The sequence below is a fragment of the Narcine bancroftii genome, chromosome 4, assembly GCF_036971445.1.
Source record: "Narcine bancroftii isolate sNarBan1 chromosome 4, sNarBan1.hap1, whole genome shotgun sequence".
Classification (NCBI taxonomy): domain Eukaryota; kingdom Metazoa; phylum Chordata; class Chondrichthyes; order Torpediniformes; family Narcinidae; genus Narcine; species Narcine bancroftii.
This window is the reverse complement of record NC_091472.1, coordinates 182,840,647-182,854,578: the sequence shown is the minus strand read 5'-3', so window position 1 is coordinate 182,854,578 and position 13,932 is coordinate 182,840,647. Positions and strand designations below refer to the sequence as shown.

Here is a 13,932-nt window from a genome sequence, read left to right as displayed (position 1 = left end):
TTTTATTTAAAAATACTACGACCATGGGGTCTGCAACAAAGATGGCAGGTCCTATGATCGGCAGCATAGGAGAAGCAGAGGACTGGGGAAGCAGACTCTGGGGAAGCAGAGGATTGGTGTAGGGTACCAAAAAAAATAGGGAGACCACCCGTTTGTGAAGGAGAAATAGAGGAGATGACCCATGGGATAGTGTCTATGGCAGCGGACCAGTGAGGTATCAGGTACCAGAACTGGAATGCGAGAGGGTGCCAATGATGCTGAAGGGTTCCTGAGTGTGTCGATTATTAGGGTCTGGAGCTTGGGTTGCTGATGTGGACTGGACTCTGTGTGTGGCTGTGGGGGCTGTGGAAGTGCTAGATGCGAATCCATGGTCACTCGGTGACCGAGGGGACATTTTTGTTTCTTTGAGACGCTTAAGGCTATTTCTGCCAATGTTGAATTGGTCTACCTTAGTGGACAAAAACAAATTCCAAGTAATATTGCACCACCTTTATTACATGACGATAAATTGAATCTTGAAGTCGAGGGTTAATTCTATGAACTCTGAGCAGAGGAAGTTTGAGACGGACCTCCACAGAGGAAGGTGCAGCCAGAAAGAAGTATATTTCAGGAGATAAACCGGTCTGCAAATACTTGAATCTGGAACAAAAACAATGTTGAAGAATGCAGCGGGTCACGTTGAATCTGCAGAGGCAAAAGGTACAGTAATGTTGAAGATATGAAATGTCAATGTACACATTTAAATTGGGCGGATGGTGTTGATCAGCTGAGATGCTCCAGCATTCTGTTCATTGTATTTTTCACCTCACTGTTTTATAAACACATGTGCACACAGAGAACACAAAAGTTTATTTTAAATTTTGGAAGCTACAAAATGTTATTTATGCAAACAATATTTTAACAAAGGAAATATTTCAATAATTGGCAATAAATCTTGGGAAGATGGATTACATTTATTTTTCAATCTGCCCTCAGTTACTTTTTATTTTCTTTTCCCTTTCCCCTTTTTCTTTTTCTTTTTATTTTTCTTGAATGATTTCATCAATTGGCGGACTTTGTAACCTTTCCAGAAAGCCTGGACGATAACAGCTGCTTTTCCCATGAGGTACATTTGCTCCTCTTTGGCTTTTCTCTCCTCTGCTCTTCTCTTTCTTTCTTCTACAACCTGAATGTATTCTGTTTCAAGTGATTCAATCTTATCTTCTAATTCAAAGAGCAGGGCACCTTCATCTTTATACAATTTAACAAGCTGTACATATTCATCCTGGAAGAAAATAATAATTTAAATCCATTTTCATAATTATTCATTATTAACATGGCATTCAACGTTGATTTGTTTTCTAAATACAATATTGCAAAATGGATGTTTTATTCAAAATTTAACATCAATTTAGCTTTTTGTGTGATTTATTTTTGGTTACAATTTAAACCAACTTTAAGGAACATCCTCAAAATGGGTCACTGTAGTTTAAAGTTCAAAACATCCGATTCTCTGATTCTGCTTACCCGAAATTTGTTCTGCATATCTTACCACTTTTGATTTAACAGGCAGGATAAATCCCTTGGATAACACAGAGGACATGATGGTGTAAAGTTCCTCCAGCAATTGTTTCGTTAGCAGACATATCTCCCTTTTAATAATTATTTTCAAAATCACATGCTTCACAGAAATTCAAGCAAGCAATATAAAGTAAATTTTTACTATCCTGCACTTACCTCTCTGGTACCAGAATTAGAGTGTTGCCAAAAATAAAACCACATGCCATTTTTTTGTGGCCTTCCTTTCACAATGAATTGACAATTGAAATTCTAGAACTTATTTGACAGGCCAATGAGGACAAGAGATGGGACATCATGTTACCAGTTGTACAAGATGTTGGTGTGACCACATTTGAAAAACCAAGATGATAACAGCTGCTTATCCCATGAGGTATTTTTAACCTTTTTGGCCTTCGTTTCCTTTGTCCTTCCTGCCTTGTACAACCTGAATATATTCCAATTCAGGTGATTCAATCGTGCGCTTCAAGTGTTTGGAAATAGATTCCCATTCAATAATGTTAAATGTCCTATTTGTGATGACGGTAGTTACCTTCCTTGAACATTTACTTATATTGATTTAATATTGCATATTTAATTAAAAGAATGTTAAGTATTATACATTGGAAAGTTAAAAGTGAAAGACATTCAGTGAATGGCAGGATCCTGTCAGATATCGTAGAAAAGAGAGACCTACTCGTACAAGTAGGCATCTTGGTCGCCACAGGTGAGCTGGGTCAAAAATTCCCTTTCTGTGATGTATAGCTAGATGACTATTTAATGCTTCTAAACAGAGAGGTAAATTACGAGATAGTTCTTTTACAAAAAAAATAATTTATGAGATGTAGGGCATTACCAGTAAAGTCAGCAGTTATTGATATGCCCAATTTTCCTTGAAGTTTTGTAATTGTTGTACAGATATGAGAACATTTCTTTAGGATCTCCTATGAGTGAAAAAAAAAATACCTGTTTTTCTTGTATGTCAGCATCATACTTCTGGATCCAGTTTTCAATTTCTGTTTCAGTTTTGAACTTGCGCTGAAATAAAAAAAAAAGGTGATATCAGATTCTGGAAAATTTTCAATCAATCCTGGAAACAGAAGATAACTTGTTCTCATTAAAATCAGAAATAATAAACTACAACCAGGAATTAATGTTGAATAGTTATTTCGTGAATTAACTCAAAAATTCGTAGGAGATAGACAGTGTCAAATCATGAACTTGCTGATTGATATTCAGGCGCTGAAATTAAACAACCAATTTTGATTGTCAAAGTCAAGATAATATTAGTTATCAAAACTGTTTTTAATTCATGATCATATTGGCAAAGCTTGGAAATACCATATGTGTCCCATGACCAGATATTTTTTTGAATATGGATGTATAAAATGGAAGGTATGAAAACTGTTATGGCAGATGTGAGGAATTACATATGTACTTAAGAACAGAAGTGTTGGGATATTAATGTTCCCAAACTTTTCCAAGTCAGTACTCATTATGTTTTGCTTTCTTTTGGCCAAACACAGAATATTAAGTATCGTTTGTTATTTGGTCTAATTTGTGTTGAATTACTTTTTGCCTGTTGTATTCTAAGCCTGACCACAAAAGATTTTGTCGTATTCCTGGCACATTCCATTTTTATTTTGGACCCAGAGCTTTTGAAAATTTTGATTTTTTTTTTTCTTTTTCAGTATTTGTGACTCTATTAACAAGTATTTGTGACTCATGTAGAATTCCAACTTCCAAAGTTTGTTTACCAGTTTTTGCTCCACAAATACCCATCTCCATTGTAAAGAATTCATGGCATATTACATATATGTACGTGCTTTTGTTTACTTTTTTGATAATTTATCTCCCTTTCTTGAAGATACAGATTCATTAGCAACAATTTTATTTTAATAACTCAAAAAGGTCATGATTTAGATTTTATTTATGGTGTCAGAAATATTGCTCCCTGCAATACAGGGAGCATTGCATTTGAGTGATTGGTCTATCCCTGCAGGAGTGAACAATTATAATCATGAGCAGGGATCTTGGATAATTTTCCATTCCCTAATATTTGCTGCTAAGTCAGGACAATTTGGATTTTAAATGGTACTTTTCTGGGAGGAATTCACTGTTCATCAGCTCAACCCAACCTAATGTTTTTTTTAAAAAATTGATTAATTTGTCTCTGACAAACATAATACTTTCACAAAGAAAGGCAATATTATGTTCTTGTGTAGCTTGATGGAAAATAGAACATTTGGCTAATATTTGACTATAATTATGTACCCTTCTCAATGCTTGCTCAGAAGATCTATGTTCTGTTTTCAAGTTATTCATTTGGGTTTGGAGTTGAGATATTTCTTCTTGTAACTTGATGACTCTCGCTTCTGAATCTTTTTGGTCAGCCAGCTGCTGTTTTTCTGAATCTTGTGTAATTTGACAAATGTAATCTTCTGAGAGTAAGTCAAGTTGAAGTAGGTTGTTTTTGAGTTTTCGAATTATTTCATTCTTCTTCAACATCTGGAAATAGAACATAATATACTGATGTTAAATATACTACTACATCTCCTTATAAAGAATTTTCTTAAATACATTAAATATATGTCACTTACAGATTTGTACAGTACAAGCACCTGACTGATTTTAGTCTCCTAATTTCTCTCATAATCTAAAGTACAGTATTAGTTTTAATATTTTGCTACCATGTTGCAAAATGTATGTCTAAATATATCTGTTACACAAAGTTGCAACCCATGTTTTTTTTTTAAAACCTTAAACCTTGTTGAATTGTTCAAACCACATTTGAAGAAATCCATATAAAAGTTATTAGTACTATCAATGGAATGAATTTAGGTTTTTTTCCCCATCTGATTTTTCTCCTGCAATTACTTTTATGAAGATAACCACTTGTTTTCCCTGTGAGTGAAAATTCAGTGGGAATTTAAGGTTAGAATAAGCTTTGAGTGTACGGTCATAAATATCAGTAAGTCATAAATAATGGTGAACTTCATGCACTACCAGCTCATGGAATTATGATAATATGGCAGTAGCAAGAGATGTGACTCAAACAGGTGGATGAATGGTTTATGGGGACAGCAGTCTGGGTTAAATTGGATAGCTCTTTCAAAGAGATTATTGGAATAATGTCCTGTTATGCTAAATCATTGATTCTACAAAGTATGCAATAGGTATATCCTCGCTGATTTTATTTGATGGAGTTCTGAAGAATTGGATTGTGAAATAACATAATCTATCCAATAGCTTTAACAGCATCGAAACAATCAATTTTACTTAATACAAAAAATAGAAAAGTTGTGTTGATGTTCAATTGGGATGCTTGTTTGTAGTATTATCAAATGTGGTTCAGAAGAAAATTGCACGCTTTCTTTAGTTGCAGCAGTGTCCAATAAACAGCATTTAGTCCAAACCAAGTTCTGCAATCTTTATAGATGATGGTGGACTGGCTGATTATCCAGATGGTTATGGACTAAGATGCTTCTTATTGCTTCAGTCTTCACATTTTTGGAATTATACCGAACTAATGATTCACTACATTCAATGTTCCTTTTGTTATGGGGTATTTTATATTATATATTAATTTGTCTTTAAAAGAGATAGATTGTGGAGGTTTAGCGTAGGTCACTTCACAGATCCTTACAAAAGACATCTCATTTAAAATGCAAGAGCTATGCATAAGGAGAGACTTCATGTCCCACAGTGACTTTACAGAAACTTTGAAGAATGCCTATGGAGACTTCACAAGTAGGCATTAATTGGACTGATGTTGTGGACTAAATGGACAACAGACTAAATGGAAACTGAATCCGGTGCTAGCAATCTGCCTGGTTGCAGCTTGCTGTTCTTAGAGGGGTCATGTGGTTTTGCAAGCAGAGAGAGAGGAAAAAAAACAAACAGGATTTTTCTTTGAGAGAGGGAGAGAGAGTTCAACTGTTCTGCAATGGCTTTTGGAGGCTGCAACATGGCAAGCGGGCAGCTTGTTGAAAACCCCATTCTGAATTCAGGTTGTGAGTTCTGAGTTCAGGCTGTTGAAACCCACTTATAGTCCTTACAAGAAGAAATAGCTGACTAGAGTGTTTCTCCTGAAACAAGGGAAACAAGAGGAACTCTGGTGACTTGGAAGAAGAGGTTATCATTTGGAAAACCCATGATGGAGAAAGTTTCTTTGCCAAGACACTAAAGTTACTGGTGGAGGGAATCAGTTTATGTGTGTCCAATGAGCAACAAATCTCTCCCTGAAACCAACAAGAACCTTCATTTACCAATATTAACCTGTAAGCACCAGATCCTGGTGAAGATTCGTCATTGTTAGTTTCTGTGCACAGTACAAGAATTGCCGGATGCCGGTGAACATGGAGGATTGAGAAGTGAGATTGGACTGTGAATCAAAGAACTTTTCTAAACTTATACACATTACATACTCACGCGCTTAGAATTAGAAGGGGGATAAGTTAATAGTAACAAGTTAAAGTTTGATCCTGTTTTAATGTTTAAAGAGAATTAAAAACAACTTTTGTTTAAGTAACCATTTGTCTTGGTTAATTTCTATTGCTGCTAGATTTTGGTATCCTCTGGACTCCTAACACTTAAAAATATATCAACAGAAGTAGTTAAATTTAGTTACTAAAGAACAGTTGATGGTGTTCATAGTGATTAGTTATTTGCAATTATCTTCTTTCTTTTCTTTCTTCTTTGGCTTGGCTTCGCGGACGAAGATTTATGGAGGGGGTAAAAAGTCCACGTCAGCTGCAGGCTCGTTTGTGGCTGACCAGTCCGATGCGGGACAGGCAGACACGATTGCAGCGGTTGCAAGGGAAAATTGGTTGGTTGGGGTTGGGTGTTGGGTTTTTCCTCCTTTGCCTTTTGTCAGTGAGGTGGGCTCTGAGGTCTTCTTCAAAGGAGGCTGCTGCCCGCCAAACTGTGAGGCGCCAAGATGCACGGTTTGAGGCGTTATCAGCCCACTGGCGGTGGTCAATGTGGCAGGCACCAAGAGATTTCTTTAGGCAGTCCTTGTACCTTTTCTTTGGTGCACCTCTGTCACGGTGGCCAGTGGAGAGCTCGCCATATAATACGATCTTGGGAAGGCGATGGTCCTCCATTCTGGAGACGTGACCCATCCAGCGCAGCTGGATCTTCAGCAGCGTGGACTCGATGCTGTCGACCTCTGCCATCTCGAGTACCTCGACGTTAGGGGTGTGAGCGCTCCAATGGATGTTGAGGATGGAGCGGAGACAACGCTGGTGGAAGCGTTCTAGGAGCCGTAGGTGGTGCCGGTAGAGGACCCATGATTCGGAGCCGAACAGGAGTGTGGGTATGACAACGGCTCTGTATACGCTTATCCAACTTGCAATTATCAGATGTGCAGGAAATCACATAATACAGCAGCTCTGTTTATTTTCTGCGAGACCATTATTTTAATACAACATGTCTTTATAATGCAATAAATGGGACAATATCATACTGCTCTCACATTGTATGTAAATCAGAAATAATTACTGCACACCTAATGTAGTTGTAAACATTACAGAATTAGAAATTTTGCATCAGGGATGAATAAGGTGAATTCTGTTCCGATATTCTGAAACAAAATACAAATTTATAAGATCAATGTGTATTACTGTAATAAGGATCAAAATGTCTGCAGTGATGATTTTTCTCTTAATAAGTGACATTCATTTGTTTGTACAAAGGCTTGGTTGTATGAATCTTAGTAGTTTTCAAGGTGTCCCATGCTAGAGTTGTAGTGATGGGAGGGGGAGGGGGGAGGAGTAATTAGAACATAGGAAATGGGAGCCATCTGGCCTATTTTAGTCTGTTCAGTCATTCAGAAAGATAGTGGCTATCTGGCCCTGGACTCAGCTCCATCTTTTCCCCATAGCCCTTAATTCCCCTACTATATAAAAAATATTCTAAATGTGTCTTAAATGTATTTAATGAGGCAGCCCCTATTGCTTCCTTGGACAAAAAAAATCCACAGCATCTGGGAAAACAGTTCCACCTCACCTCCATCCAAAATTACTCCCCTGAATCTTGAGGTGATACCCTGAGCTTTAGTCTTATCTATCAATGGAAACTACTGTCCTGCTGCTATCTTATCTATCTTATTCATTATTTTATATGTTTCTATAAGATCCTCCCTAATTCTTCTGAATTCCATCAAGTATAGACCCAGGAAATTTAATCTCTCTTCATAGGGTAACCCTTTCATTTCTTGAATGAATCTGCCGAATTTCTCTCCATTTGCTCCAAAGCTAATATTATCCTTTCTCCAGGAAGGAGATCAGAACTGGAGGTGCAGCTTCACCTATACATGAGAAGTAGAACCTCCCTGCTCTTAAATTCAATCCCTTTCACAATGAAGGCCAAAGTCCAATTTGCCACCTTAACTGCAAAGTTAATTTTTGTAATTTATGCACAAACACTCCCAGTGCCTCTTGACAACAGCATGTTACAATCATTCAATATTTAAATAATAATCTGATTACTATTTTCCTTCCAAAGTCAATGATCTTGGATTTACCAACTGCTAGAGCCTTACCTACTCACTTAACCTAGCTATGTTTCTCTGTAGACTCTCTGCAGCTTCTGCACTATTTGCCTTTCCACTCAGTTTAGTGGCATCAGCAAACATAGACAGGCTAAACTCAGCCTCCTCTTGCAAAAGTTAATGCATATTGTGAACAGATGTGCCAAGCACTGCTCATTACTGCCAGAGAAACGCCCATTTATTCCAACCATCTACATGGGTTAACCAATTCTTTCTCCACGCTAATACATTGCCATCAACTCCAAGCATCTTTATCATATGGATATGTCTTTGATGTGGCACCTTTTGCAATACCTTCTGGAAATCCAAGAATACAACATCCATCCATTCTCTTCTATCCACTACTCATTATACCCTCAAAGAACTTTAGTAAATTCATCAAACATTATCTGCCCTTCCTGAATCCATGCAGTGTCTGCCTGATGGAACAATTTCTAAACAGATGTATTGCTGTTTCTTCTTTAAAGATCATATCAAGAATGTTTCCAAACAGAATATATGATATAAAGTACCTTCCTAAGTTGTACGCATTACAATTAGAGGATATATTGGGATAAAATTTAGCTAATTGAACTTTGGAATAGTGGGCCCTATGAACTACTTTAAATTGTAATAAGTAATGTCTAGCAGAGAGAGGATGAAAGTACATTTTTCAAAATAGACTCCTCTCTATCTTTATCAAACAATTGTTGAAAATCATGTTCCCAAACTTTCTTTTGGTTAGATGAAGAACTATCGCTAAATCTTAAGTAGTTCATAAAGGGCTCAAAGCAGTCCTTTCTGAATAGGTCTAGAATTATATACTTCCCAGAAAAGATTAAAATACAAGTCTTGGGGAAGCCTCAATGGTAAGGAGTTAAAGAAGTATTTAGTACACTATTTATAATTCTTTATATATCTGATTCCGTCCTTTTATTACTATTTTTGGAATGAGTGGACTAATGGACTTAATTTTGATTCTGTCTCAATCCCATGTAGTTGTTTTTGCTTCCCTGATCGCTAGAAGGCTCATTTTGCTGCGGTGGAAAGATGTTGTCTCTCCCACACAGACATAATGGTTATTGGATTTGATGGCATCCCCTTCTCTAGAGAAAATTAGGTCCTCAACTACTAAAACAAGTTTAAAAAGTTCTCTTTGGGGTTCTTTATTCAATTATTTTCAAAATTTATAGATCAATTATTTTTGTTCTTTATTAAAAAATTTTATTTTTCTTCATTTTTTGAACTCTTAGTATTGAAATTAGTAGTTGACGTCTGACTTTGATTGCATTCATTCACATAATTTTTCTTTTTTAAAATCAGCAACATGGATCTTATTTATCTAGTTTACTCTAATTTTAATATACTTTAACCTGAACTTTATATCATATGTATTTGATATTATTATTTTCTCAGGAACCAATAAAAAGATTGAAAGAAAGAATGTTCCCAACCACAAACATTAACTGGCCTACAGTTTCCTGCCTTTTGCACATTATTACCACTTTTATTCCTACAGCAATATTTAATTAGGAAAGATGAGATGTATGGTCAATACCTGCAAGGATTAGCATTAAGATTAGTTAGGTCTGCCTTCTGTTATGAGGACAGGCAGTGTTAAGATATATTTTGTTTTACCCTGTCTTCATAACTGTTGGGCAAGAATAATAAAGTGTACAAATTATGTAAAACTGTCATTTTAACTTTTGTGTACAATGCAGAAAGCAAAACACTATCACTTATACATTTTCAGAAATCTATATTTTAGTTAAAATATATCAAACTGAAAAGCAATACTGTCTTTTGCCAAGTGTGTATATAAGACAGACCCCAATTTGACATTGCAATATATTTTAGAATCTGATATATAGATTCCTCCATGTAATTACACAATCTAAATTTAGTGAAGCTGCTGAATTATACATAGCATCCTGCAAAAAAAGGTATCAGATTAATAATGAGTAAGAATGACCTCATTTTCTTTATCTTGGCTGGCTGCTGCCAGTTCTGCTTCCAAAGTGGCAATAATTTCTGCGTTTTGTCTATTTTGTAACGTGATGTTTTTCACAAACTCGGATTTTTCCTTATCTTCCAAAGGTGATATCAAAAGTCTCCCAAACACAATATTTCTCAGCTTCCTTAGCGCCAGAATAAGTCCTAAACAAAGAGGTTTCCGTGCTTTACATCCGGTTCGGATTATTTGACATGCTGAGGGATTGCCCCGAAAGAGCCGGAGAATGTTTTTAACCGAGCTGCTGAGAGCCCAATGAAGGAGTTCGACATTGTTTGTTTTCTCTGCTTTGGTTTTCACTTTGTGCTTGTTATTTTCCTTTTCCACTTCAGACTCTTCCTCATTCAATGTACTCATGGCAAAATGCAAGTGTTGCTCTAGTCTAACATGCTCCCTTAATGCACAAGTCAATTCTAAACCAACAGCAACACTAAACCTGTTGAGGTTGTAAGCTACATGGGAAATCAAAGTCACTCTTTCCAAATTCTCAATAGCCAATTCAATAACTGAAATAATTCTTTCAGCTTCAACTGACGCAAGCTTTCTTTTAACTGGTTCCAAAATTTGTAGAGCATCCACTCTTTGCGAAGAATTTAGATCATAATCAATTGTGGTTCCGTCAATGATCTCAACACTTGTGGCTTCTCTCTGGTGATTCTGTTCTATTGTTTCAGTTGCCATTATTTCTTTCTTCGATATATTCCTTGATGCCTTTAAATCTTCAGTGAGCTATCTTGCTGAAACAAAAGAAAGCACTTTAAAAGTTTGAAGAACTATTCTTCTGAAAATCTTTCCTTGAAACCATTGACAGAGTTTAACCATTCAACTGATGCTGCAGTTTGCTACAGCAGTCAAAGCTACATCGAATGCCTCAATGTTCACCTGATGAAAAAGTAGCAGCAAATCAAAATGTCCTGACTTTTTGGAAAGGATTTTAAACAATGTCACACTTGACACATTTTTTTCTAGAATGCAAAGGTTAACATCTGAGGCTTGGTGTGGCCATGGCAGGAGGAGTCAGTTCATAGGTTCTGTCCTGAAGTGGTGAATGCCTGCTTGATTTTGACATTTTAGTATAATTTGGATAGATACATGGATGGGAAGGGTGCAGGCAAATAGGTATGGACAAAATAATAGTTTATCTCAAACTTGATGGGCTGAATGGTCTGTTTCTGTGCTATGGTTCTAACCCTGGGAATCTTTCTGACTACCATTACTGCTTTTATCATTCACTACCAAATCTGCACCATTGGGCTAGTTAATGGAAACATTTGAGACCTGTTGGGTTGGCTGTATCAGAGCCAGTTGGGCTATATTGAATTACAGGTACAATAAAAATAGGTAAATACATATCAAAATTAAACATTTATGTATTTTTGCTTCCAAAAATTATCTCTGAAATTATTGGAATGTTAATTTCACACAATTCATTAACTCCATGTCCCCATTTTGCTAAACTGGGAATTGAGCAATGTCAGTCATTTCTCCGTGCAAGAGCATTCTTCTCTGGGTGAGAGCTCTGCTTTCTTCCAATTCTGGTCTCAGATTTTTAACATTCCACTATCTGATGTCATGCTTTCAGCTGCCTGGGGTAGAAACACTTGGAATTTCTTTCCTAAGTCATTGTGCTTTTATCTTCTCAGGGTCACTCCTTAAACTGTTTGTTGATGTGTAATTCAACGTCAACTTTCTAATTATTAGAGCCCACCGCACTGACAAAAGACAAAGGAGGAAAAACCCAACACCCAACCCCAACCAACCAATTTTCCCCTGCAACCGCTGCAACCGTGTCTGCCTGTCCCGCATCGGACTTGTCAGCCACAAACGAGCCTGCAGCTGACGTGGACTTTTACCCCCTCCATAAATCTTCAACCGCGAAGCCAAGCCAAAGGACCCTTAAACAATGTACCGTTTTAAAGACACCAAATAAAAGTAAATGGTTCGTTATTTAAAAAGGGAGAGTCTCTTACAAAGGTAAAGGTTCCATTATTGTCATGTAATATATATGAAAATCTTTAACTTTTCTCTACTGTAAGACAGACAGTCATTACTTTGTCCAGCGCACTTCCCAGAAATCGACGGCCACCAGTGTTCCAAGGCAGTCTCCCCTCCAGATACTGACCAGTGCCCAAGCCTGCTTATCTTCCGAGATCAGACAAGCTCAGGCATATTCAGGCCATTAGGTGAAATAATATAAAGAAATCTCTTGGTGCCTGCCACATTGACCACCGCCAGTGGGCTGACCTCGCCTCAAACCGTGCATCTTGGCGCCTCACAGTTTGGCGGGCAGCAACCTCCTTTGAAGAAGACCGCAGAGCCCACCTCACTGACAAAAGGCAAAGGAGGAAAAACCCAACACCCAACCCCAACCAACCAATTTTCCCCTGCAACCGTGTCCGACCGTCCCGCATCGGACTGGTCAGCCACCAACGAGCCTGCAGCTGACGTGGACATTTTACCCCCTCCATAAATCTCTGTCCGCGAAGCCAAGCCAAAGAAAGATAAACCTCCACAAGTTGATTTCCACTCTCAAGTTTATGGGGTTCGTTCATGAGGTCAATTAACTTTGCCTGGCTTACCCTATGCATTTTTAAACAGTTCAAGGCCTCGGATGAAATTTGAGCTTGACTGCATCCTCTAAATTTCTGTTTGGGCCATTTTATTTCTGTCTACAATTCCATCGGGATGAATTCCAGCCTGGGTCTCCTTTTATGATTCCTTGTCTGGCTTAACAACCAATCGTTCTTTTAAAATACTGTCACCGTTGTGCTAATGGAGTGCTCTTCAATTAACTGGTTTCCACACCAACCTGAAAAATCAACTCGCCACCACCTATGATCCAAGCCACTTTCAGGTGCTCAGACCCAGATAATGCGCCAGCAGACGGGGCTGGGGGAGCGCAGCTGGGACGTTCAGGTGGCTGCGGAGAAGACGTGAAGGTGCCGGTTTAAGGAGAGCCGCGTCCGAGCGATCGCCGACTGTGGCCGTCGTCCCGCTGCTGCTCTCAGGTGCAACGGGGGATTCTCGGAGCCGGAGAATATACAGACAGGAGGCGGGTTAGGTAAGTGCTCCTCTTTCAGGCGGCCTCCCAACAGCCGGGTTGGGATCGAATAGGGGCTTTACAGTCGGGTATTCTGGCCACCTGAAAGCGGCTTTGGTTTTGAAAGGGCGCAGCCGGGTTCTTTCTGAGCAATTGAGTCAGTGGGACCTGGACCAACAAGTGGCGTTTCCGACAGCTCACGTTTCTGCGGCGACAGTGGCCGTTCACGGCTCCCAGTCGTCCAGCCCGGCGGCAGGTCGGGCGCCTTCCCTTCTGCTGCCCCGGGGGGTGGGGAGGAGCTGCTGGTCAGGAGGCTGGAAATCCCGCGGTCGATCCTTCACCTCGACATCAGCCCCTCGCTGCGCTTGTTCCGTTGCTAAGGCACCCGCCCACCTTTTCCCTCTGACCCCGTGACCCTCCCGCCCCGCCCCCTGGCTCCCCCGTCACGCGTTCGACTCGGAGGGCGGGACTGGCTCGGGAAACGGGCCGAGACCAAACTTGATGGTTCCCTACGCTTTTGATTGGCAGAGGGTTTAAACCAATCAGCAGCCAAAGAGGAGAAAGGGCGGCGTGAAGTTAGATTGAGCGGTGTGAGTGCGGCTAGAAGCGGCTGCGACGAGCCGGCGATGGCGCTGCCAGACGATGATGACGTCCCTCTCATCCTGACAGACGACAACGCGGGCAGAAACAGAGAGGAGATCCCCAATGAAAGTAGGAAATGTGACCGGCTGCACTTTTAATGTCAGAGTTTTAAGCCGCGCAACTTTGTTTTGGCCCCGGACAGGCGGTGCACCATGGAGCTGGGCGGGCAAG

At 39.1% G+C, this 13,932-nt stretch overlaps 2 protein-coding genes and 1 long non-coding RNA gene across 8 annotated transcripts in view; 1 reads left to right on the top strand and 2 right to left on the bottom strand.

The window, feature by feature from the left end:
- The window catches only part of LOC138761299 (uncharacterized), a 217,453-nt gene that overhangs the window by 174,827 nt on the left and 28,694 nt on the right, over positions 1 to 13,932 (bottom strand). The gene's annotated exons all lie outside the window — the stretch shown is intronic.
- Positions 831 to 13,704, bottom strand: iqcd (IQ motif containing D). Of its 5 annotated transcripts, none has more exons than XM_069933189.1 (5): positions 12,889 to 13,704; positions 10,041 to 10,816; positions 3,811 to 4,044; positions 2,503 to 2,574; positions 831 to 1,264 (listed from the first exon to the last, which is right to left on the bottom strand). In XM_069933189.1, the coding sequence occupies exons 2-5, from the start codon at positions 10,758 to 10,760 to the stop codon at positions 983 to 985; spliced, it is 1,308 nt and encodes a 435-aa protein (XP_069789290.1). In that variant the 5' UTR covers positions 10,761 to 10,816; positions 12,889 to 13,704; the 3' UTR covers positions 831 to 982. The 5 variants fall into 5 exon arrangements, with proteins under 5 accessions (XP_069789290.1, XP_069789291.1, XP_069789292.1 ...); XM_069933190.1 differs by having other exon boundaries at positions 10,041 to 10,812; XM_069933191.1 differs by having other exon boundaries at positions 13,321 to 13,704.
- The window catches only part of tpcn1 (two pore segment channel 1), a 104,005-nt gene continuing 103,743 nt past the window's right edge, over positions 13,671 to 13,932 (top strand). For both annotated transcript variants that reach the window (XR_011356242.1, XM_069933183.1), the window contains exon 1: positions 13,671 to 13,830. Coding sequence is in view for 1 of the 2 variants with exons in the window: in XM_069933183.1 (XP_069789284.1) it covers positions 13,746 to 13,830 (85 nt within the window). In the remaining variant the exon portion in view is untranslated. The remainder of the gene's footprint in view (positions 13,831 to 13,932) is intronic.

Coding starts and splice junctions, on each gene's coding strand:
- iqcd (XM_069933189.1), bottom strand. CDS start 10,760: ATGGCAACTGAAACAATAGAACAGAATCACCAGAGAGAAGCCACAAGT. Junction 4,045..10,040: donor GCCAAGATAAAGAAAATGAG/GTCATTCTTACT, acceptor TTCTATTTCCAG/ATGTTGAAGAAGAATGAAAT. Junction 2,575..3,810: donor CTGAGCAAGCATTGAGAAGG/GTACATAATTAT, acceptor TTTTTATTTCAG/CGCAAGTTCAAAACTGAAAC.